Below are 23,762 nucleotides of genomic sequence, written 5' to 3'. Positions count from 1 at the left end.
AGATTCCGATCTTTCCCAAACACAGAGCCAGCAAAGAGACACTGTTGAACTGGAGATAATAAATGAGCTGAGGGAGTCTCAACACAGCTAACAGCTGAACTGTGTTATACCTGTATCTATACTTTTAATTAGTTTGCAGTTCCTTGTTTCATTACAGACTAGAAGACTATTTGCCTACATCCATGGATGGGTTTTATTCAGTTTGACTCCTACAGGGGAATTGAAATGATTGATGGGTGGCTCCATCAATCTCAGTGTCTCCACTTTACACATAGTGGCCACTTTATCCAGTAACTCCTGTAAATAATAAAGAGGCCACTGAGTGTATGTTCATGGTCTTCTGCTGCTGTAGCCCTTCCACTTCAAGTTCCAATGTGCTTTGTGTTCAGAGATGCTCTTCTGCACACTTCTCTTGTAACACTCATCTCTCTGAGTTACTGTGCCTTACTCTCAGCTTGAAACAGTCTGGTCATTCTCCTCTGACCTCTCTCATTAACAAGGCATTTTCAACCATAGAACTACCACTAATTGAATTTTTTTTGGTTGTTTTTTTTTGCACCATTCTCTACAAACCCTAGAGTTGTCTGAGGAAATCTCAGGAGAGCAGCAGTTTCTGAAATACTCAAAGCACCCTATCTGACACCAATAATAATTCTGCAGACAAAGTTACTTAGATCACATTTCTTCTCCATTCTAATGTTTGGTCTGAACAACAAATGAACCTCTTGACCATGTCTGCATGCTTTTGTATTATTTTGCAGGTGAACTGGTGTAGCTAATAAAGTGGACTCTAAGTGTATACTTACACAGTGTCCCAGGGTAAGGGCAATGACCACACTCTGCAATGAAAGGCCACAGTGGAGCGAGTGCTCACTGTGTTGCTGCCTGGTGCCCAGGTTCAGGACATCTTATATGACCTGCAGAGGAATTTTCAGTGGGAGGGGAAAGATCCAGTTGTTGTGGTCCATGTGGGTATCAACAGAATAGGTAGAACAAGGAAAGAGGTTTTGCTGAGGGTATTTGAGCAGTTAGGGACCAAATTAAATAGCAGAAAAAAATGTGCTAATCTCTGGATTACTACCTCAGCCACATGAAAATTGGTATAGGGTTAAGAAGATTAGAGAGTTAAATGTATGGCTCAAGGATTGATGTGGGAGAACTTATGGGAAATTGGCACCAATATTGGGGCAGGAGGGAGCTGTTCCACTGGGACGGGCTCCACCTGAATCGTGACGGGACCTGGATCCTGGGGAATTGCATGACTAGGATTGTGACTGGGGCTTTAAACAAAATATCGGGGGGGGTGGGGCGGGGTTCAACAAATTGGAGAAGCATGGCTAAAGTAAAAGAAAAAAGTGTGGATAAAGTTAAAGTAAAAACAGAAATTAAAAAAGAGAGAGAAGTAAGGGTGCAGTGCAGAAAAGTCAAGTGCATAAGAGACAAAGGTTACTAGATTTTAAAAGCACAATGAGTGTAAGGGCACTTTATCTGAATGGCTGTAGTCTTCATAACAAGGTCAGTGAACTTGTGGCACAAATCAGTACAAAGGCATATAATTCAGTGGCAATTACAGAAATGTGGTTGTGGGGTGGAGAGGTTTGGGAATTAAATACCCAAGGATATCAGGTAACACGGAAGGATAGGCAGGAAGATAAGGGAGTTGGGGAAGTGCTCTTAATTAAAGATGAAATCAGGGTGATATAAGATCTAAGGAGCAGAATGCTGAATCCATCTGGGTAGAGATTAGGAATAGTTAAGGGGAAAAAAATCACTGGTGGGAGTTGTCTATAGGCCAATAAATAATAACATTACAGTGGCACAGGCAATAAACAGAGAAATATCTGAGGCATATAAGAATGGAACAACAGTTATCCAGAGGGAGTTTAACTTGCACATAGATTGAGTGAATCAAGTTAGTCAAGGCAGTGTTGAGGAGAACTTCACAGAATTCATACATGAAAGCTTCCTTGAGCAGCCATGTTACTGATCCTACAAGGGAACATGCTATCTTGGATGTGGTCCTGTGCAATGAGACAGGTAAAATTAGCAATCTTGTAGTGAGGGATCCTCTTGAAAAGAGTGATCACAGTATGATCAAGTTCCTCATACAAATGGAGGGTGCAATAGTTCGATCTAAAACCAGTGTATTTGTCATATGCTGGCTGGCTTTGACGGCAGACCCAAATGCAAGACACAGACATTGAAGTACTAGGAACAAGACTAGGTGTGTTAAACAAGCAAGGGAAGAGGGGAAGAAACGATGCTGGACAAGACACAGGCCCTGGACGAGGCTAGGATACAGGGACTGGACTAGGACTAGACTAGGAAAGCGGGACCTGGACGAGGAACAAGGAACTTCGAACCTGAACAAGGACTCCGAGCCAGAGACTGAGCAGGCAGCTGGAACCTGGGTCTTGACTCGGGCTCGGACCCCAGACCTAGGCGAGGACAAGACATGGCTACAGGACTGGACATGGCTAGGCTACAGGACTGGACGTGGAACTCCGGCACAGGACAAGAATACATAGCCTTTGCTTGGACTAGACGAGGTTCTTGGATGTGACTTAGACTAGATGAGGAACTCCTGGGCTGGGCGAGGCACAAGAACAGGATGAGACCTTAAAGCCTTGACATGGTCTTGGGAGACAGGAACGCAGAGCACAGAGCATTGGTCTTGGGAGACAGGAGAGCAGAACACAGAGCATTGGTCTTGGGAGACAGGAGAGCAGAACACAGAGCCTTGGTCTTGGGAGGCAGGAACACAGAACACTGAACCTTGGTCTTGGGAGACAGGAACGCAGAACACAGAGCCTTGGTCTTGGGAGGCAGGAACACAGGACACTGAACCTTGGTCTTGGGAGACAGGAACGCAGAACACAGAGCCCTGGTCTTGAGAGACAGGAACATGGAACACAGAGCTGGGACCCCTCCTTGGGAACAGGACGTAGGGCCGGGACTCATACACAGAACACAGACAAGGTAGTGGCAAACGACCAGACCTACCTAGTGGAGGCATAGACACAAGGAAGGTAGCAGGCAAGGCTTCAGGCAAAGGCTTCAGGCGAAGGTAGCAGGCAGGGCATCAGGCGAAGGTGGCAGGCAGGGCATCAGGCAAAGGTGGCAGGCAGGGCATCAGGCGAAGGCGGCAGGCGAGGCATCAGGCGAAGGTAGCAGGTGAGGCTTCAGGAGGAAGGTGAAGGGAAGGGGGCAGTCCAGCCACTGAAGCTTCTTCTTCTTCTTCCTCGAGTTTTTATGGCAGTTGGCATCCACACTGTTGCATTACTGCCATCTTCAGGATTTATTGTCCCTCATTGTCCATTCACTTCAAAGCCGTCTTTCCAGTCCCGTTGCCCTTAAAAAACTAAACAACCATTTCCTCCTCTAATCGCTCTCCCCACATTCCAATAAACCTTTAACACTATTCTCTACCAGTCCTATTTTCCGTAATTGTTGTAACATTTGTTGTCTTTCCTGTGCAAATTTCCTGCATGAAATAAGGATATGCTCTACTGTTTCAGTCTCCTGACATAGATCGCAAAAACCTGTTGGATGCTTATTTATGATGGCCAGAGTGCCATTAAGGTTGCTATGCCCAGTTCTCAGTCTACTTATAATTACTTGCTCCTTTTGCTTTACTCCCCTACTTCTTCTCATATCTACTCTGTTCTGAATTGAATGTAAATGTCTTCCTTTTATTGTTCTATCCCAATGTTGTTGCCACTATTGATTTATCCTTCTCCACACTACACTCTACCCCTCTGATTTTGATAGTTTAATATTGACCTTTATAGATCCTTTTTTGACTGCTGCTTTTGCCAGCCTAACTGCTGTCTCATTTCCCATAATACCCGAATGTGCTGGAACCTGTATGATCGCGATATTTTTGCCTTGTCTAGCCAGTCTTGAATTTGCAAACAGGATTTCATAAAGCAGATCCTGGTGACCTCTAGTTGTACCTACCTTAATGCATGTAAGGGCCTATACAGAATCACTACATATCACAATATTATTACAATCAACCTGCTCACTCCATTCTAGTGCTAACAATATGGCAAACATTTCAACTGTATATACACTCAAGCAATCAGGTGTTCTCTTGCTAATTTCCACTCGATAACTTAGCACAACAATTGCAGACCCTGTTGCACCTGATTCTGGATCCGTAAAAATCTGTATGCCTTTATATTTACATTCCCTATAAATATGATGTTCACTAGGTATATCCGTCGTCTTATTACTGTGTTTAATCTTAAGCAATTCCAAATCTACCGAGGGATTTTCTAATACCCAGAAAGGTCTGACAGGCCACACTACACTTGGACAAAACTCTTTATTGTATACACCCATATCTTTTGCTGTTTGCTCTCCTGTCCAGCCAAAACTTTCTTTTTGCATCCTCTCCTTCTCCCAGCATGTCTGCAACACCCTTTCTGTAGGATGGCTATCACCATGCCCCCTTAAATTAATCCAGTAACTGGCCTCCAGCTGCTTACGCCACAGCCTCAATGGCATTTCATTTGCTTCAACTTGGAGTGCACACACTGGGGAAGTTCTAACCGCTCCCAAGCACACCCTCAGAGCCCGAGCTTGCACGATATCCAGTTCTGCTAGCACAGATTTTGCTGCTGACCCATACACAATACTTCCATAGTCTAATTTTGATCTTATTAATGCTACATAAATATACCTCAGTGATGCAAAATCAGAACCTACTCTAATCCAGCAACATACCTCATGACATTTATCACATTTTTACCTTTAGTAACTACATATCTAACATGTTCTCTGCATGTTAATCTCAAGTCAAAGTGCACTCCCAAAAACCGAAAACTTTCAACTCTCTCCCGGTTACTTCCATACAGATTCAAATTAAGTCCCCTGACCTTTTTCTTTGTAAAGAACATGGCTTTTGTCCTCTCCACTGAAAATTTAACACCCTACTTTGTCCCCCATTCTTCAACCTGATTAATTCCATCTTGCATTTTCATAACTATATGTTCAATATTTCTCCCTCTTTTCCACAAAGCCCCGTCATCTGCAAACAATGACCTCCCTACTTCCGTTGGAATATTTACGAATATATCATTTATCAAAATGGAGAATAAAGTTAGACTCACTACACTCCCCTGAGGCATCCCGTTTTCTACAACATACTCGCTTGATAGCTCTGATCCTAACTTCACCTGAATAGTTCTCCCATTTAGAAAGTCCTTAACCCAATTGAACATCCCCCCCCCACCCCGATTCACATTACATGTAGCTTGATTAGGAGCCCCTCTTTCCATAACATATCATAAGCTTTCTCAACATAAGAGAACTGCAACCACTGTCTCTTTATTTACTTGATCTTTTCTTATTTCATCCTCTAGACACAACACTGAATCCATAGTATTCCTTCCTTTATTGAACCCGCTTTGATCTGTAGCCACCATACCTCTACTTTCCAAGAAGTACACTAACCTCTCATTTATCATACATTGCAGGTTTACATACATGTGACATCAAGGCAATTGGCCTGTAGTTTCCTGGCCTGCTGGCATCTTTTCCAGGTTTCCTTATTGGAATAATTATTGCCTCTTTCCAGCTCCCTGGTATTCTCCCTTCATCTCAGACTTTGTTATACAGAAGCAGTAGTTTCTCCAGACTTCCTTTACTCAAGTGTTTTATCATACTATAACATATTTCATCTTTACCTGGTGCAGACTTTCCTGATTTATCTAGTGCCTTTCTTAATTCTCCCAGGCTGAAAGGGACATCTTACGCACCGTCAAGGTTAGTTTTCCTACATAAAGCCTCCATCTTTTCAGCTTTCGTTCTCTCTCTACCTCTTTTCCCCTTCTCCCATAACAAAAGTGTTTGCCAACAACTCTGCCTTTTCCTTATTTGTTACTGCAGTCACATTTCCATCACCCAGAACTGGGTACCTCCACTCTCTCCTGTCCCCTCCCATCCTTTTTATCATCCCCCACACCTCTCCTACTGAGTTGTGTTTCCGATTGAATCACAATACTTTCTCCAGTGCATCCTTTTAGCATGTCTTATTGTCCTCCTTACTACTGCCTGAGCTTGTTTGTACTGAATCATATGTTGGAAGTTATGAGTTCTTTTGACCAGTTTAAATGCCTTATTTCTATTTCTCACTGCTTCCTTACAATTATCATCCTACCATGGTATTACTCTCTTCTTTGTTCTTCCTTTACTTTTAGGAATGGATTCTAATGCAGCTGATATTATACCTTGTTTTAATATGCTGTCAAGTGTTTCTATGTCCATTCCATCCCTGACCTGACTTAGGTATCTGTCACGTTTTTCCAGAAATTTCTCCCAATTGGCTTTCTCAAGGATCCATTTCCCACCTGTATTCTCTGTGACCAATGAGGCAGAAATATTTATCTGGCACCCGATTGGGTAATGATCACTCCCTACAGTTCCTTCTTCGTACACTAACCAATCACACACTGATGCAATGGAGTTTGATACTAATGTAATCAAGCACAGACTCTTTACCTGTATTAACATCAATTCTAGTACTACTGCCATCATTTAGGCACACTAAATACTTCTCATCTAGCAACTCCTCTATTACCCGACCATTGATGTCTGTTTCATCACTCCCCCATAATACATTATGTCCATCAAAATCACCACACCAAACAATGTTACTACTATTCTGCCCTTCTATCTCATCAAGCTTGTTTAACTATAGTCTTTTGCATGGATTGAAAAGGAGGAGGTGCTTGCTGTCTTGAGGATTGAAAAGGAGATTGAAAAGGAGGAGGTGCTCGCTGTCTTGAGGAAAATTAAAGTGGATAAATCCCCGGGACCTGACAGAGTGTTCCCTCGGACCTTGAAGGAGACTAGTGTTGAAATTGCGGGGGCCCTGGCAGAAATATTTAAAATGTCGCTGTCTACGGATGAAGTGCCGGAGGATTGAAGAGCGGCTCATGTTGTTCCGTTGTTTAAAAAAGGATCAAAAAGTTATCCGGGAAATTATAGGCCGGTGAGTTTAACGTCAGTAGTAGGTAAGTTATTGGAGGGAGTACTAAGAGACAGAATCTACAAGCATTTGGATAGACAGGGGCTTATTAGGGAGAGTCAACATGGCTTTGTGCGTGTTAGGTCATGTTTGACCAATCTGTTGGAGTTTTTTGAGGAGGTTACCAGGAAAGTGGGTGAAGGGAAGGCAGTGGATATTGTCTACATGGACTTCAGTAAGGCCTTTGACAAGGTCCCGCATGGGAAGTTAGTTAGGAAAATTCAGTCGCTAGGTATACATGGAGAGGTGGTAAATTGGATTAGACATTGGCTCGATGGAAGAAGCCAGAGAGTGGTGGTAGAGAATTGCTTCTCTGAGTTGAGGTCTGTGACTAGTGGTGTGCCACAGGGATCAGTGCTGGGACCATTGTTATTTGTCATCTATATCAATGATCTGGATGATATTGTGGTAAATTGGATCAGCAAGTTTGCTGATGATACAAGGACTGGAGGTGTAGTAGACAGTGAGGAAGGTTTTCAGAGCCTGCAGAGGGACTTCGACCAGCTGGAAAAATGGGCTGAAAAATGGCAGATGGAGTTTAATACTGACAAGTGTGAGGTATTGCACGTTAGAAGGACAAACCAACGTAGAATATACAGGGTTAATGGTAAGGCACTGAGGAGTGCAGTGGAACAGAGGGATCTGGGAATACAGATACAAAATTCTCTAAAAGTGTCGTCACAGGTAGATAGGGTTGTAAAGAGAGCTTTTGGTACATTGGCCTTTATTAATCGAAGTATTGAGTATAAGAGCTGGAATGTTATGATGAGGTTGTATAAGGCATTGGTGAGGCCGAATCTGGAGTATTGTGTTCAGTTTTGGTCACCAAATTACAGGAAGGATATAAATAAGGTTGAAAGAGTGCAGAGAAGGTTTACAAGGATGTTGCCGGGACTTGAGAAACTCAGTTACAGAGAAAGGTTGAATAGGTTAGGACTTTATTCCCTGGAGCGTAGAAGAATGAGGGTAGATTTGATAGAGGTATATAAAATTATGATGGCTATAGAAACATAGAAACATAGAAACATAGAAAATAGGTGCAGGAGTAGGCCATTCGGCCCTTCGAGCCTGCACCGCCACTTATTATGATCATGGCTGATCATCCAACTCAGAACCCCGCCCCAGCCTTCCCTCCATACCCCCTGACCCCTGTAGCCATAAGGGCCATATCTAACTCCCTCTTAAACATAGCCAATGAACTGGCCTCAACAGTTTGCTGTGGCAGAGAATTCCACAGATTCACCACTCTCTGTGTGAAGAAGTTTTTCCTAATCTCGGTCCTAAAAGGCTTCCCCTCTATCCTCAAACTGTGACCCCTCGTTCTGGACTTCCCCAACATCGGGAACAATCTTCCTGCATCTAGCCTGTCCAATCCCTTTAGGATCTTATACGTTTCAATCAGATCCCCCCTCAATCTCTAAATTCCAACGAGTACAAGCCCAGTTCATCCAGTCTTTCTTCATATGAAAGTCCTGCCATCCCAGGAATCAATCTGGTGATAGAGTGAATGCAAGCAGGCTTTTTCCACTGAGGCAAGGGGAGAAAAAAACCAGAGGACATGGGTTAAGGGTGAGGGGGGAAAAGTTTAAAGGGAACATAAGGGGGGGCTTCTTCACACAGAGAGTGGTGGAAGTATGGAATGAGCTGCCAGACAAGGTGGTGAATGCGGGTTCTTTTTTAGCATTTAAGAATAAATTGGACAGATACATGGATGGGAGGTGTATGGAGGGATATGGTCCGTGAGCAGGTCAGTGGGACTAGGCAGAAAATGGTTCGGCACAGCCAAGAAGGGCCAAAGGGCCTGTTTCTGTGCTGTAGTTTCTATGGTTCTATGGTTCTATGGTATGGATTATAATAATTCACAATCACCAACTCTTTCCTTACAGCCCAAACTTTTACTACCACATACTCTTGTTCACTTCCTATACCTAGTATCCTATAAGGAATACCTTGCTTTACATAAGTTGCACATCCTCCTCCTCCCCCCTCTCTCCTGTCTTGCCTTACTGCCACATAACCATACAAAACAAAATCCAAATTAGGTTTTAACCAGGTCTCCGAGATACACACAATATCTGGCTTTTCTCTCCTACTGGCTATAAACTGCTTGAAATCTTGTCCATTAGCAATCAGGCTTCTTGCAGTCCATTGAAGAAGTAAAATTTTTAGTAATATCAACCCACACATACTGTCTCCTGACTTGACTCTACCCTGAGTTCATTGTTTACTTCTTCCCATTTTAATCCTATCATATCCAAATGGTGCTCCGCAGCTTTCACAATAATCTGAATCCTTCCAGTTTTAGATTTGAACTCATAAGTTGCGTTTACCACTCCCACTATAAAGGTCACCAATTTCTTCTTCTCTATCCATGCATTCTTCTTATCTTGCCTTTCTTTAGCTGCCGCTTGCTCTTTGCTACATCCTCCCTCATTCATTTTCTTCTGTCCTGCCAACTTGACTGCCTCAGCATATGAGACTTTTTCCTTCACCCTTATCTGCTGCACCTACACCTCTTTTCTCAACACTTCACATCCCCAGTACGCTACACTATGGTTACCTCCACAATTACAGCACTTTAGTCTCACTCCCTCTCCACATTTTCCGTATTCATGTTTCCCACCACACCTTGCACATCTTCTCTTTCCTTTGCACACTTTGGCCACATGCCCAAACTCCTGGCAGTTGAAACACCTCATAGGTTTTGATATATATTCTCTTACACTGTATCTTAAAAATCCAAATTATAACTCCTTTGGAGGCACCTTATCCTCAAATTCTACCAGAACGGTTTCAGTCTCCCTTTTCAGTACTCCCCTTGTCATTCTTTTCACACACTTCACTGAACTATTCCTCACCCTCAAGTTCTCCACTAGCTCCTTCATATTAACACTGAGGGGAACCCCGGATATTCCCTCCTTGCAACCATTGACCTTTTGTGCTCCAACTCTTACAACCCTGGACACTTTAACTTTCCCAACATTAGTCACCTTCATTGCCTTCTCCATCTGCTCTTCGGTTTTACATCCTATCAGCAGTTTCCATCTCCTAAAATTCTCACCTGGTTCACTTCCCCTACTTGCCCTCTGATGATTTTTGTTAGATTAAGTGGATCAATTTTCTTTACTCCCCCTTCCCCCTCAAATCTTACCACTACATTTAGCAATTTTGTCCTCGGGCCCTTCTCTTCAACTTCTCTTCCCTCACTTTCCAATCCACCTACACTAGACCCACCTCCTTTCTTTCTATTCCAACCCTTCACCTTCCTGTTCTTAGTCCCTCTCCCAACCTCTTCCCACTCTCCATGCTATTGCTGTCATCATCATTCTCCCTCCCTGCCATCCTATCAGAGTTTTCAAGGAACCATGTACGACTATTGTCCTGGACCTATACAGGCCGTCAGTCAATATTCCCACAGAATGTCCCCCACAACACCCCAGCAGTTTGTTTGGTTGTCCCTCGGACCAGAACCAATTCCTGCTCAGCACTCATCAGCCGACCGCCAAGTCCCCTCCCAGCCACTGAAGCTGAACCCAGGAGCTGTTTATGTAGCCAGCCAAAATGAGAATCATGTGCCACAATCAAGGCACACAACAACGGAAGGGAAAACCAGAAATCCTGGAATAAGGATCGATGGACCGGACCGTGAACCGGAATGTGGATTTCACGGACCGGACCATGACAGTATTATGCCTAAACAAAGGATACTACAATGGGATGAGGGAAGAATTCGATAGGGTAGTTCTGGGAACCAGGCTATGTTGTGAGATGGCTGAGGAACAGTGGAAGACTATCAAAGAGATTTTTTACAGTGCTCAACAAACGTATATTCCAGTTAAAAGCAAGTGAAATAAGGGTGGGAAGAGCCAGCCATGGATAACTAAAGTAATAAAGAAAGGCATCAAACTTAAAGCTCATGTGCACAAGGTTGCCAAGTATAGTAGGTAACTGGAAAATTGGGAAAACTTTAAAAAGCAACAAAGAATCACTAAGCGAGCAATAAAGAAAGGAAAGATAGATTATGTAAATAAACTAGCAGAAAATATAAAAACAGATATTAAACATTTTTATAATTATATAAAGTGGAAAAGGGTAGCCAAAATGAATGTAGGTCCCTTGGAGGACAAGAAGAGGAAATTGATATTGGGTAATGAGGAAATGGCCAAGTCTTTGAATAACTATTTTGTGTCAGTTTTCATGGTGGAGGAGAAGTCTACCATGCCAAAGAGAGATTATATCGATGTGATGGGAGGTGAGGACCCTGATACAATAACAATCACTAAGGAGGTAGTGCTGAGCAAACTTGAGGACCCAAAGATAGACAAGTCCCCTGGTCCTGATGGGATGTATCCCAGGGTACTGAAAAAAATGGCAGAGGTTATAGTTGAGGCCTTGGTGATAACTTACCAAAATTCTCTGGACTCTGGGCAGGTCCCTGCAGACACCACTGTTCAATAAAGGATGTAGGCAAAATGCAGGTAACTACAGGGCCAGTTAGATTAACATCTATAGCTGGGAAAATACCTGAAACTATCATTAAAGAAGAAATAGCAAAGCATCTGGAAAGAAATGAATCCATCAAGCAGATGCAGCATGGATTCAGCAAAGGCAGGCCCTGTTTGACAAACTTACTGGAGTTCTTTGAGGATATAACAAGCACAGCGGATAGAGGGGAACAGATGGAGGTTATTTACTTAGATTTCCAGAAGGCGTTTGATAAGGTGCCATATAAAAGACTTATCCATAAGATAAGGATGCATAGAGTTGGGGGTGATGTAATAGCATGGATAGAGAATTGGTTAACCAATAGGAAGCAGAGTGTTGCAATACATGTGTGTTTCTCTGGAATCTGTGGTGAGCGGTGTGCCACAGGGGTCAGTACTGGGCCAGCAACTGTTCATGATATAGGTTAACGATCTGGAAGAGGAGACCGAGTGTAGTGTAGTGTTTGCTAATGACACTAAATTGAGTGGAAAAGCAAATTGTGCAGAGGATACGAAGAGTCTGCAGAGAGATATAAAGATAGATTAATTGAGTGGGAAAGGATCTGGAAAATGGAGTACAATATTGGGAAATGCAAGGTCATCCACTTTGGAAAAGAAAATGGAAGAGCAGAGTATTATTTAAATGGTAAAAGATTGCAGCATGCTGCTGTGCAGAGGGACTTGGGAGTGCTTGTGCATGAATCACAAAAGGTTGGTTTTGCAAGTGCAGCAGGCTATCAAGAAAGCAAATGGAATGTTGGCCTTCATTGCTAGAGGGATTGAATTTAAGAGCAGAGAGGTTATGCTACAACTGTGTTGGGTACTGGTGAGGCCGCATCTGGAGTACTGCGTATGGTTCGGGTCTCCTTACTTGAGGAATGATACAGTGGCTGTGGAGGCAGTGTAGAGGAGGTTCACCAGGTTGATTCCAGAAATAACAGGGTTAGACTATGAGGAGAGATTGAATTGCCTGGGACTGTACTTGCTGGAATTCAGAAGTATGAGATGATATCTTATGGAAACAAAAAATTATGAAAGGGATAGGAAAGTTGTTTCCACTGGTAGGTGGGACTAGAAGAAGGGGACATAGCCTCAAGATTCACAGGAGTAAATTTAGGATGGAGATGAGGAGGAACTGTTTTTCCCAAAGCATAGTGAATCTGTGGAATTTTCTGCCCACTGAAGCAGTGGAAGCTACCTCAGTAAATATATTTAAGACAAGATTGGATACATTTTTGCATAGTAGGGGAATTAAGGGTGATGAGGAAAAGACAGGTAGGTGGAGATGAGTCCATGTTCTGATCAGCCGTGAATGGCAGAACACGCTCAATGGATCAGATGGCCTACTCCTGCTCCTATTTCTTATGTTCTTATGTAATATGTGGAACAGTTTATAATCAACAATTATTTCATACCTAATGTCAGTTAACTTTGGACTTACGGTCATCCACTCTAACATTGGTGTCTCCAGTGAGAACAATGGAGCCATTTTCCTGCACTTCCCACGTGTACAGACTGGGATCTCCTGTTCCAACGTGTCGGACCATCAGATAGACGGTGTTATTCAGGTGGATCTGATCAGTGTTGTTGTTCCTCTGGGATGAGCCTCTTGGTTTCCAGTGGAGACTGACGGTATCTGGGAGTCTGGAGATGGTACAGCTGAGGGTGTCGTCACTGCCCATTACAGGTCTCTGTGAGTCGGTCTCAACTGTGGAAACAGACACATGATGTGTGGTTCAGTTCCCCACAGGCTCTCTGAACTGCTCCAGGCAGAATTGTCATTTCCCTACAAACAGATAGTTAACCAAACACTGACCAACTGTGCTCAGTTTATCTGAGGGAATTTTGTTCCAGTAACTTAATATCAATTTAGTGTTTTGGAGTCTGATGATCTACATATATCTTAGCATATGAATAAAAAATTATGCCTTAAATCTTAGAGCAGTTTGTAAATTCTTCATATTTTCATCAGTTCAGTAATTTCCCATTATTCCATAGGAGAAGGCTTATAACAGATCACCAGGTGGGAGAACTGGGAATTAGTGACCATAAGACCATAAGACAAAGGAGCAGAAGTCGGCCATTCGGCCCATCGAGTCTGCTCCGCCATTTTATCATGAGCTGATCCATTTTCTCCAATTTAGTCCCACTCCCCTGCCTTCTCACCATAACCTTTGATGCCCTGGCTACTCAGATACCTATCAATCTCTGCCTTAAATACACCAAATGACTTGACCTCCACTGCTGCCCGTGGCAACAAATTCCACAGATACACCACCCTTTGACTAAAAAAATTTCTTTGCATTTCTGTTCTGAAAGGGCATCCTTCAATCCTTAAGTCATGCCCTCTCGTACTTGACTCCCCCATCATGGCAAACAACTTTGCCACATCCACTCTGTCCATGCCTTTTAACATTCGAAATGTTTCTATGAGGTCTCCCCTCATTCTTCTAAACTCCAAGGAATACAGTCCAAGAGCGGACAAACGTTCCTCATATGTTAACCCTCTCATTCCTGGAATTATTCTAGTGAATCTTCTCTGTACCCTCTCCAACGTCAGCACATTCTTTCTTAAATAAGGAGACCAAAACTGCCCACAGTACTCCAAGTGAAGTCTCACCAGCGCCTTATAGAGCCTCAACGTCACATCCCTGCTTCTCTAGAAATGAATGCCAACATTGCATTCGCCTTCTTCACTACTGACTCAACCTGGAGGTTAACTTTAAGGGTATCCTGTACGAGGACTCCCAAGTCCCGTTGCATCTCAGAACTTTGAATTCTTTCCCCATTTAAATAATAGGCTGCCCGTTTATTTTTTCTGCCAAAGTGCATAACCATACACTTTCCAACATTGTACTTCAGTTGCCACTTCTCTGCCCATTCTTCCAATCTATCCAAGTCTCTCTGCAGACTCTCCGTTTCCTCAGCACTACCGGCCCCATTCATCCCGACAGCAGATTCAAACTTCCACATAAAGTTGTTCATGTGTGAAAATCTCAACATTTTCTTCAATGCCAATATGGGTAATTTTGCTGAACATGAGCACCTCTGCTGCCATTCCAATTTCAAAATCAGAGATTTTGTCACAGATGAGCTGTAGTTTAGATATTCAGGAGACCAGAGCCATTTTCCTCAGCTGTCACCACAAGTTCAATCCCATCACCTCAAACTCTGCAGCAATGTGTATACAAAACTGACAATGACTCAAATATTGTTACCCACCAATTTTAATACATAATTCATGTTATGCTGCACTCTGGGTAAGAGGATCACTGTTTGAAGTTAATTTATTAACGAAGAATGCATCTGTCACCAATACTAACTTGAGATTTGTTTTCTTGCAGGGATTTACAGGAAATATACAGACACAATCCCAACATTATGTGATAAATCTGAAGAAATAGTCACAGGAAGATTATCTTTTAGAACCCATTCTATTCATTAATCAACATACCTTTGATCCCAAGTATTTCACATTGTCTCAGGATTTTCCCACCGGACTGTGTCTGATTCCAGGTGAACAGTCCTGCAAGTTGAAAGGTGGGCTCCCTGATTCTCAGATTAAGGGTACCCCAGTCCACATGTAACCTCTCCGAAATGTCTGGTATTTTACTGAACTCATCACTCCAATGTACGGCCCACCGCTGATCTTCTCTGTGAAAAGTGGCCAATCGCTTTGTGGTTTGTTGCCCTGTGTGTGATCTCCATTCCAAATCAACGGAGTCACTTCTAGGATTGTCTGGCCCCTTCAATACAAAGTTCCCTTCCTGATGGAGAAAGTAAATAGAATTCCTGCTTCCTGCAAATGGGAAGGAAAATGTAATCAGACAACAGCTTCTCAATGTGATCTGTCTCATGTGGAACATATGGAAAATTAATTTTCAGGAAGTTGTGAGTTCTGATTCCATTCACAGTTTCTGATTAAAATTGTTTGGGATTTCTCACACATCCTTTCAGCCCCTGTCATGATGAGTGCTGGCAATATCGGAAACCAAGTGCAGAGAAAAGAAAGAACATGTAGAGACGCAGTTGAGAGTTCATTCATAAAAATTCCAATACATTGTGGCTCAGCCAAGCGGCACTGCGAGAAGTCACATTCTCAAACTAGGACCCGGCAATCACAGCTAACTGGGCATTTGCTTCAAGTGTACATGGGACACCGAATTTCTGAGCCTATCAAAATAAACTTAATAAGCTTAAACAGAAGGCACCAGGAGACCACAATGCAAAGCAGTGTAAAAAAAAAACACACAAGCAACTCTAAATGATTGACGACTCTCATTGAAGAAAAATAAACCAATTCAGGTGCTCTGAAAATTCAGAACCCAATACACTTTGGTCCACCCCCAGCAGAGCTGAAGGTCTCATTACAGCTCCTGAAATTAATATGAATCTTTCTGAATCACAAAGTGTTTTTAACAAGAATAATGTTTCATAACAATCAATTAAATAAGGTAATTAAAAAATCAAATGACTAAGAAAATTGATTAGTGCAGCAATGAAAGGTAAGGTTCACATGCATTTTGGTGAGGCTTTTCCAATGCCCCCCATGACAGGTTGCTTCAGAAGGGATTCAAGATGTTTTGGAGAGTTGGAAACATGATTGTCTGGTGGCTGAGGATAGTGGTTGCTTGGCATTTCCTGACTGGAGGTCAGTACCAAGTGGTGCACCACGGGGTCCATGGCTCTCATGCAGTTTGTATAGACCATATCAACACCCTCTCTCATCCATCTTTCTTGGTTATCTCTTCAAATCTCAATCAGATTTGATCTCCCAAATGTAGAACTGTGTTGACTGTCCCAAATCAATTCCAGTCTTTCCAAATACATGTAAACCTTGTCCCTCAGAATCTTCTTCAGTAACTTATAAATGGGAGATGTTAAGATTACTGGTCTATAATTCTGAGGTTTTACTTTGCAGCCCTTCTGAAATAAAGGCCACTATTACCCACCATCCAATCACCCAGCACTTCACTTTTCATTAATACTGATGGATTTACCTTAACTGTGGCTCTGCAGTTTCTTCTCTAGCTTCCATCAGTGCCTTTGGATACACTAGATCAGGCCCAGAAGACTTATCTACCTTCATACATTTAAAGATGCTCAGCATCTCATCCACTGTAATGTGGACTAGTTAATACAAACAAGAACCAATTGTCCATCTAGTACAAGGCTTGTCACTTTTATACACCCTATTGTCGACAGAGAGAGCTATCCTTCAACACAGTGATAAAAGAATAATGTTTTGATTGCCTCGCACTTCTTCCTTAAAAGCCTTCACATTGTCCACAAATCTCAGAATTTTCAAAGATACATTGTCAGTGGAGATTTTCAACCATTGTACACTTGTATTTCTATACAAGACTTGTATGCAACCAAATAAGAGCATAAGGCATTGGAGCAGAATTTGGCTTATCGAGACTGCTCAAGATCATGGCTGATATACATTCCATACACACCTGATTCTCATGACTTCTCCTGCAATATTTTATGTCCATCATTGACCTCCGCTTTAAATATACCCAATGACTTGGTCTCCACAGCTGCAAATGGTAATGAATTCCACAAATTCACGCTACCCTGCCTAAAGAAATTCCTCCTCATCACTGTTCTTAAGGAATATCCTTCATTTCTGAGGCTGTGCCCTCTGGTCCTAGATTCCCCCACCATTGCAGACATCCTCTCCATGACCAACTACCTGGGCCTATCAATATTCGGTAGGTTTCAATGAGATCCCTCCTCATTCTTCTGAACTCCAGGAGAGCTATCAAACACTCCTGATGATTTAACTTTTTCACCCCCTTTTTTGAAGGAGAAAATGCAATCACAACCATTAAAACTGTATTTAATCACATCCTATTATTTTTGTGCTGAAGGAGTAGAAAATATCAATGTACTTTGAGTTCAGTGGGATTCCTTTGAGAATTTCTCATAAATGTCTCTTATCATGCTGAATAAAGCCGTTTTACATCGACACTCCAGTCTCCATGTGACTAATTCACAGTTGCAACACTAATTGCTGGGATTCCCAATATTACACTGAAGTATCACTCTCTAATCTGACCCAGTTCAGGTCTGGTTTAAGATGGGGAAAGGAGAAGGAATTTCTCAGTTGAACTTCAGTCACGTGTTTTAAGCATGTTGTTTGTGTTTTACAATTTGAGATTTCAAAAGATTTGTCATTTAAATTTAATTTTAAGAGCTTTTAACTGCCTTACAGTGTCTGGGGTGGAGTCTCTACACTGATGCCCAGTGACTCTCGGGACCTTGTCATTAATGTGTAGAATGTGCTCAGTATTGGTCAGCATGGACATGATAGAAGGTGTGTGCTGATTGTAGCAGTGGGCCTGGTCCAGGAAACCAATGGAAAGTCTCCATTTACCTGACATTACCCAATGTCTAACATGAGAGGGCGTAGTTTTAAGGTGCTTGGAAGTAGGTACAGAGGAGATGTCAGGGGTAAGTTTTTTACGCTGAGAGTAGTGAGTGCGTGGTATGAGCTGCTGGTAATGTTGGTGGGAGGCAGGTACAAAAGGGTCTTTTAAGAGACTCCTGGATAGTTACATGGAGGTTGGACGATGGCTATGGGTAACCCCAAGGTAATTTCTGAAGTAAGTACGTGTTCAGCTCAGCATTGTGGGCCAAAGGACCTGTATTGTGCTGCAGGTTTTCTACGTTTCTATGTTGTTCTGACTCCGTGAGTCTCCCAAGAGAATCAGTGATGCAGGGAAAAGAGACGTTTCAATATTGATTCTGGGGACACAGGGTTATCCCATGGTTTATATTATAATCCTGTCGGATTGGGCTGTGGAGTTGTTATTTTTCTTGTAGTTTAACTTTGTTATGCTTGTTTGTATTCTTACATAATTACTGACATACATGAGATTGTTCAGTGTTTAAAGTTGACACAGCATTTTTCTGAAAATCTCTTAGTTCCTGTGTTTTTTGCCCGATCCGGGGGTCGATGTTCCTGTTCCGTTTTTGTGCGGGGAGAGGGTAGTTGGTGGTTGATAATTGTGTTGTTATTATTTTCATCTTGGTTTCAAGGAGAAGAGGAATTTCACAATTGTATACTTTGATAATAAATGAACCTTTGAATGGTTTCCAACCTTTAGTTTCAGAGGCAGATATAATTTTCCTTCAATATGGCTATTTAATTTGTGAACCATTATATTATTGGTTATATTCCCATCTCAATGGAATCATTTGCTTGGTTTAAGAAGATCAGATCTCCTCTGTTCACTCTTTCACTCGTTTTTCATCAGCTTCTCTTCCTCTGCTCTTTTCCTGCTCTTCTCTTTTCCTCTTTGTCTCTCAACGCACTTTTCCACTATTTTCATTGGTTCTTGGACCATTTAATAAAATGATCATAAGCAACAAGCCTTATGCCTCTTTCTTAACTTCTGAAGAATATTTAGATCACCAAAGCATCAGACTGACCAGCCCCATCAGCGAGACTCCCACACAGAATATAAAGAAGTTTCACTATAGCAAACAGAACAATTAATGACACCAAATGTGATCATGTCTCTCAATATGAAGAGCAAACCTGCAGAAACTCACCACTGAGCTCCTGATAATATGGGACGATAATCCGGAGCCTGTCTTGATCAAACACACCACACATCCATTTCCCTCTGCCTCTCTCAGCTTTCTGTACGATCAGACCCAGTGATTTCTCTTCCCCAGTCGGTGTTTTGTCTCCAATGGTTTTGCCGTCTCCGTTGATCCAAACCAGTCTGGTTGATGCAGTGACGTCAGACACAGAGCAGCTCAGGGTAACGGTGTCTCCCTCAGTCACTGTATCAGATGGTTCAGCTGTGACTGTGGAAACAAGCAGGTTATTTACATTTCAAACAATGACTTAATTGATAAAAGCAACTGCAACATTCTGTCTCCAACCTTTCACTGTGATTAACTCAATGGTCAGAAATGTATTTGTTTCCAGAAAACATGTGTAAACTCCGGCATCTCCAAATAAAACCGGGACAATCCTCACACTGAAATTCTTGCCATTGAATTTTTTCACCGAGGTCATCAGTCGATTCTCAAAGTCGGTGCTGTTGACATTGATGGGCTGATGGATTGTTGCAGATGCTATTTGTTTCTGTTGGTCCTGTGGTTGACGTGACTTCCAGGTCCACTGACCATGAGTGTAAGCAGAAGGATAATAGCAAACCAGGTGGAGTTCACTGTACTCTGTGCTGGGACGATAAAGGGTGTAACGCTTCTGATATAAATCTGTATCAGAGAGACAGTGGAGAACATAGTCAACTGTTATAACAGCCTATTTTCAGAGACAATGATGAAAAATTCTCATCCACATTTATATAAAAATGTTTTATGTTTCATCCAGCTGTTCAAGGTTTAAATGGTGACATTTTGTGAATTCCACATAAAAGCAAATTAAATATGAAAAAAATACTTATTACAGTTTGGTTTCAAAAGACTAGAATCGTCCAAGGGTTTCACTCCCAACATTACATGAACCACCTATTATGCAAATGTAATTTTAGATCCAATATTTGATAACAGCACTTACACGTGTCTAATTACACATGTCTTCTGTACAAATCTGACTGAAAAGCCCCCTCCTGTGTGCTGTGACTGTTACACAGAGACAAGCAGGCAGCTACTCCACAGAGAGGCTTTCTAGAAGCTTCTGTCTAACTATTGATGCAAATTACACAGGACAGTTGATCACAGACTATACTCTTTCAAGGGGTTCACTCCCAACATTACATGAACCACCTATGATACAAGTGCAATTTTAATATCCAACAGTTGATAACAACACTTACGTGTGTCTACAGTAAAATCTGCTTTGCTTGTGAGAACAATGTTTCCGTTTTCCCGCACTTCACACTGAAACAACTTCCCATCCTTCACTGTAACGTGTCGGACCATCAGATAGACAGTGTTATTCAGGCGGATCTGATCAGTGTTTCTCCTGTTCTGCTGGGATGAGCCCACTGGTTTCCAGTGGAGACTGACGGTATCTGGGAGTCTGGAGATGGTACAGCTGAGGGTGACGTCACTGCCCAACAGAGGCTGCTGTGGACTCATCTCAACTGTGAGAAACAGACCAATGAGATTCAGAGTGAGTGATGACGTGTACAGTCCAATGATCGGGCTCGAACTGAATTCAGGATGTGACCATCAAGGAAAACGGCAGATGCTGGAAATCTGAAATATAAACTACTCCGATGATGTGTGTTTGACTGAAATCATTAACTGTTCCCCTTTCCACAAATGCTGCCTGATCGGCTGGGTTTTCCAGCATTTTCTGCTTTGACCTCAGGACGTTTCCGTTCTCAGCAGTTCTGCATTAATGTGTGCATCCCAGTCGTGGAATTGCACAGCAGGACCATTGAAACTCAGCCCAGATCAGCCTGGGTTAGTGAGGCAGAGCAGAACCAGTGACCTTTCCCCTGAACCCACTGGAGTGACAGAGTTCAGCTCAGGGACACACTGTTTGAAGGGGTTTGTAACTTTCGACACCCCAGTAGGCAGGAGATTGAATCTCACCAGCGGAAGGTGCACTGGAAATGTAGCAACTGTCTCACCAGGATTACCGTATTACATGGAAAAGGCACCAGTTTGACTCTGTCCTCAATGTGCCAGCACACTTCAGTAAGTCAGCCTGACACATGCCCTGGGAGACTGTGGACAAGATTAACATCAAAGATCATTGCAGTTACAGTATGTTGAAATTGTACAGGACATTGGTGAGGCTACCTGCAGAGTACTGTGTGCAGTTTTGGTCACCAATCTGCAGAAAGTTGGAAATATTGTAGAAAAAGTAGAGAGAACAGAGAGAAAACTTACAAGGATGTTGCCAGGTCTGGAAGACTTGAATTATAAAGAAAGATGGAACATTTCCGGACTTTATTCCTTAGAATATAGAAAATTGTGAGATTTGAGGGATATAGATAAGGTATATGCAAGAAGGCTTTTTTCGACTAAGGTTGGGGTGGACTAAAACCAGAGGGCATGGGTCAAGGGTGAAATGTGAAAAGTTTAAGACCATAAGACCATAAGACATAGGAGCAGAATTAAGCCACCTGTTTCATCGAGTCTGCTTCATCATTCAATCATGGCTGATCTTTTTTTTCTATCTCCTCCTCAACCCCAGTTCCCGGCCATCTCCCTGTAATCTTTGATGTCATGTCCAATCAAGAACCTAACAATCTCTGCCTTATATACTCCCAATGACCTGGCCTCCACAGCTGCATCAGGCAACAAATTCCACAAATTTACCACCCTTTGGCTGAAGAAATTTCTCTGCATCTCTGTTTTGAAATGGCGCCCTTCTATCCTGATGCCGTGCCCTCTTGTCCTAGACTCTCCCACCACGGGAAAAATCTTTTCCACATCTACTCTGTCTAGGCCTTTCAACATTCGAAAGGTTTCAATGATATCCCCTCCCCCCATCTTTCTGAATTCCAGTGAGTACAGACCCAGAGCCATCAAACGTTCCTCGTATGATAACCCTTTCAGTCCTGGAATCATTCCTGTGAACCTCCTCTGGATCCTCTCCAATGCCAGCACATCTTTTCTAAGATGAGGGGCCCAAAACTGTTCACAATACTCAAGGTGAGACCTCACTAGTGCCTTATAAATCCTCAGCATCACATCCTTGCTCTTACATTCTAGACCTCTTGAAATGAATGCTAATATGGCATTTGCCTTCCTCACCACCAACCTGCAAGTTAACCTTCAGGGTGTTCTGCACAAGTCCCTCAGCATCTTAGATTCCTGGATTTTCTCCCCGTTTAGAAAGTAGTCCACACATTTGTTTTACTACCAAAGTGCATGACCGTGCATATCCAAAATTGTATTTCATTTACCAATTTCTTGCCCATTCTCCTAATCTAAGTCCTTTTGCATCCTACCTGTTTCCTTAACACTACCTGCCCCTCCAACAATCTTCGTATCATCTGCAAACTTGGCAGCAAAGCTATCTGTTGCATCATCTAAATCGTATATATACTGCATGAAAGAAAGTGGTCCCAACGTCAGCCCCTGTGGAATACCACTAGTCACTGGCAGCCAACCAGAAAAGGATCCTTTAATTCTCACTCGCTGCCTCCTGTCAATCAGCTAATGCTGTAACCATGTTAGTAACTTTCCTGTAATACCACGGTCTCTTAATTTGGTAAGCAGCCTCATGTGTGGCACCTTCCTGAAGGAAACCATGCTGACTTTGTACTATCTTGTCTTGTGTCATCAAGTACTCCATAACTTCATCCATAGCAATTGACTCTAATATCTTCCCAACCACTGAGGACATCTAATTGGTCTATAATTTCCTTTCTGCTGGCTTCCTCCTTTCATAAAGAGTGGAGTGACGTTTGCAATTGACAAGTACTTGGCATCATGCCAGAGTCTAATGATTTTTGAAAGGTCATTTCTAGTGCCACCACAAACTCTAACGTTACCTCTTTCAGAAACCTAGGGCGCCTTTCCTCTGGTCCAGGTGACCTACGTACCTTTAGATCTTTCAGCTTTTTGAGCACTTTCTCTCTTGTAATAGTAACTGTACCCACTTCTCTTCCTTCACAGACTACAACATCAGGCGTACTGCCAATGTCTTCCATAGTGAAGACCGATGCAAAATACACATTTCGTTCATCAGCCATCTCTTTGTCCCCTGTTATTATTTTTCCGGCCTCATTTTCTAGTGGCCCTTATCCACCCTCATTTTTCTTTTATATTTTACATACTTGAAAAAACTTTTACTGTTCTCTTTGATATTATTTGCTAGCTTGCTTTCATAGTTCATCCTTTCCATCCTAATAATTCTTTTGGTTGCTCTCGGCAGGGTTTTAAAAGCTTCATAATCCTCTGTCTTCCCATTCATTTTTGCTTTGTTGTATGCCCTCTCTTCTGATTTTACATTAGTTTTGACTTCCCTTACTTTATACTTTATTGTCGCCAAACAATTGATACTAGAGTGATATTTGATTCTGCGCTTCGCGCTCCCTGGAGTACAAATCGATAGTAAATATTAAAAGTTTAAATTATAAATCAGAAATAGAAAATAGAAAAGGGGAAGTAAGGTAGTGCAAAAAAACCAAGAGGCAGGTCCGGATATTTGGAGGGTATGGCCCAGATCCGGGTCAGGATCCGTTCAGCAGTCATATCACAGTTGGAAATAAGCTGGTCCAAAATCTTCGTTATCAGCCACAGTTGTACTATTTTACAATTTGAGTATTCCTTCATTTTTGAAATTCAATGTC

The 23,762-nt window shown here is 42.4% G+C and overlaps 1 protein-coding gene across 1 annotated transcript in view; it reads right to left on the bottom strand.

The window, feature by feature from the left end:
- LOC134348853 (uncharacterized) overlaps positions 1–23,762 on the bottom strand; it is a 79,719-nt gene that overhangs the window by 29,883 nt on the left and 26,074 nt on the right. The window contains exons 4-8 of the mRNA XM_063052636.1: positions 20,322–20,591; positions 19,423–19,761; positions 19,084–19,344; positions 14,975–15,319; positions 12,962–13,228 (exon numbers count right to left, since the gene is read on the bottom strand). Of these exons, the coding sequence (XP_062908706.1) occupies positions 12,962–13,228; positions 14,975–15,319; positions 19,084–19,344; positions 19,423–19,761; positions 20,322–20,591 (1,482 nt within the window). The remainder of the gene's footprint in view (positions 1–12,961; positions 13,229–14,974; positions 15,320–19,083; positions 19,345–19,422; positions 19,762–20,321; positions 20,592–23,762) is intronic.

Source organism: Mobula hypostoma, chromosome 7 (genome assembly GCF_963921235.1).
Source record: "Mobula hypostoma chromosome 7, sMobHyp1.1, whole genome shotgun sequence".
In the NCBI taxonomy this organism is placed as follows: Eukaryota; Metazoa; Chordata; class Chondrichthyes; order Myliobatiformes; family Myliobatidae; genus Mobula; species Mobula hypostoma.
Note: the sequence above shows the minus strand (reverse complement) of the source record. Positions and strands in the feature narration are given on the sequence as shown.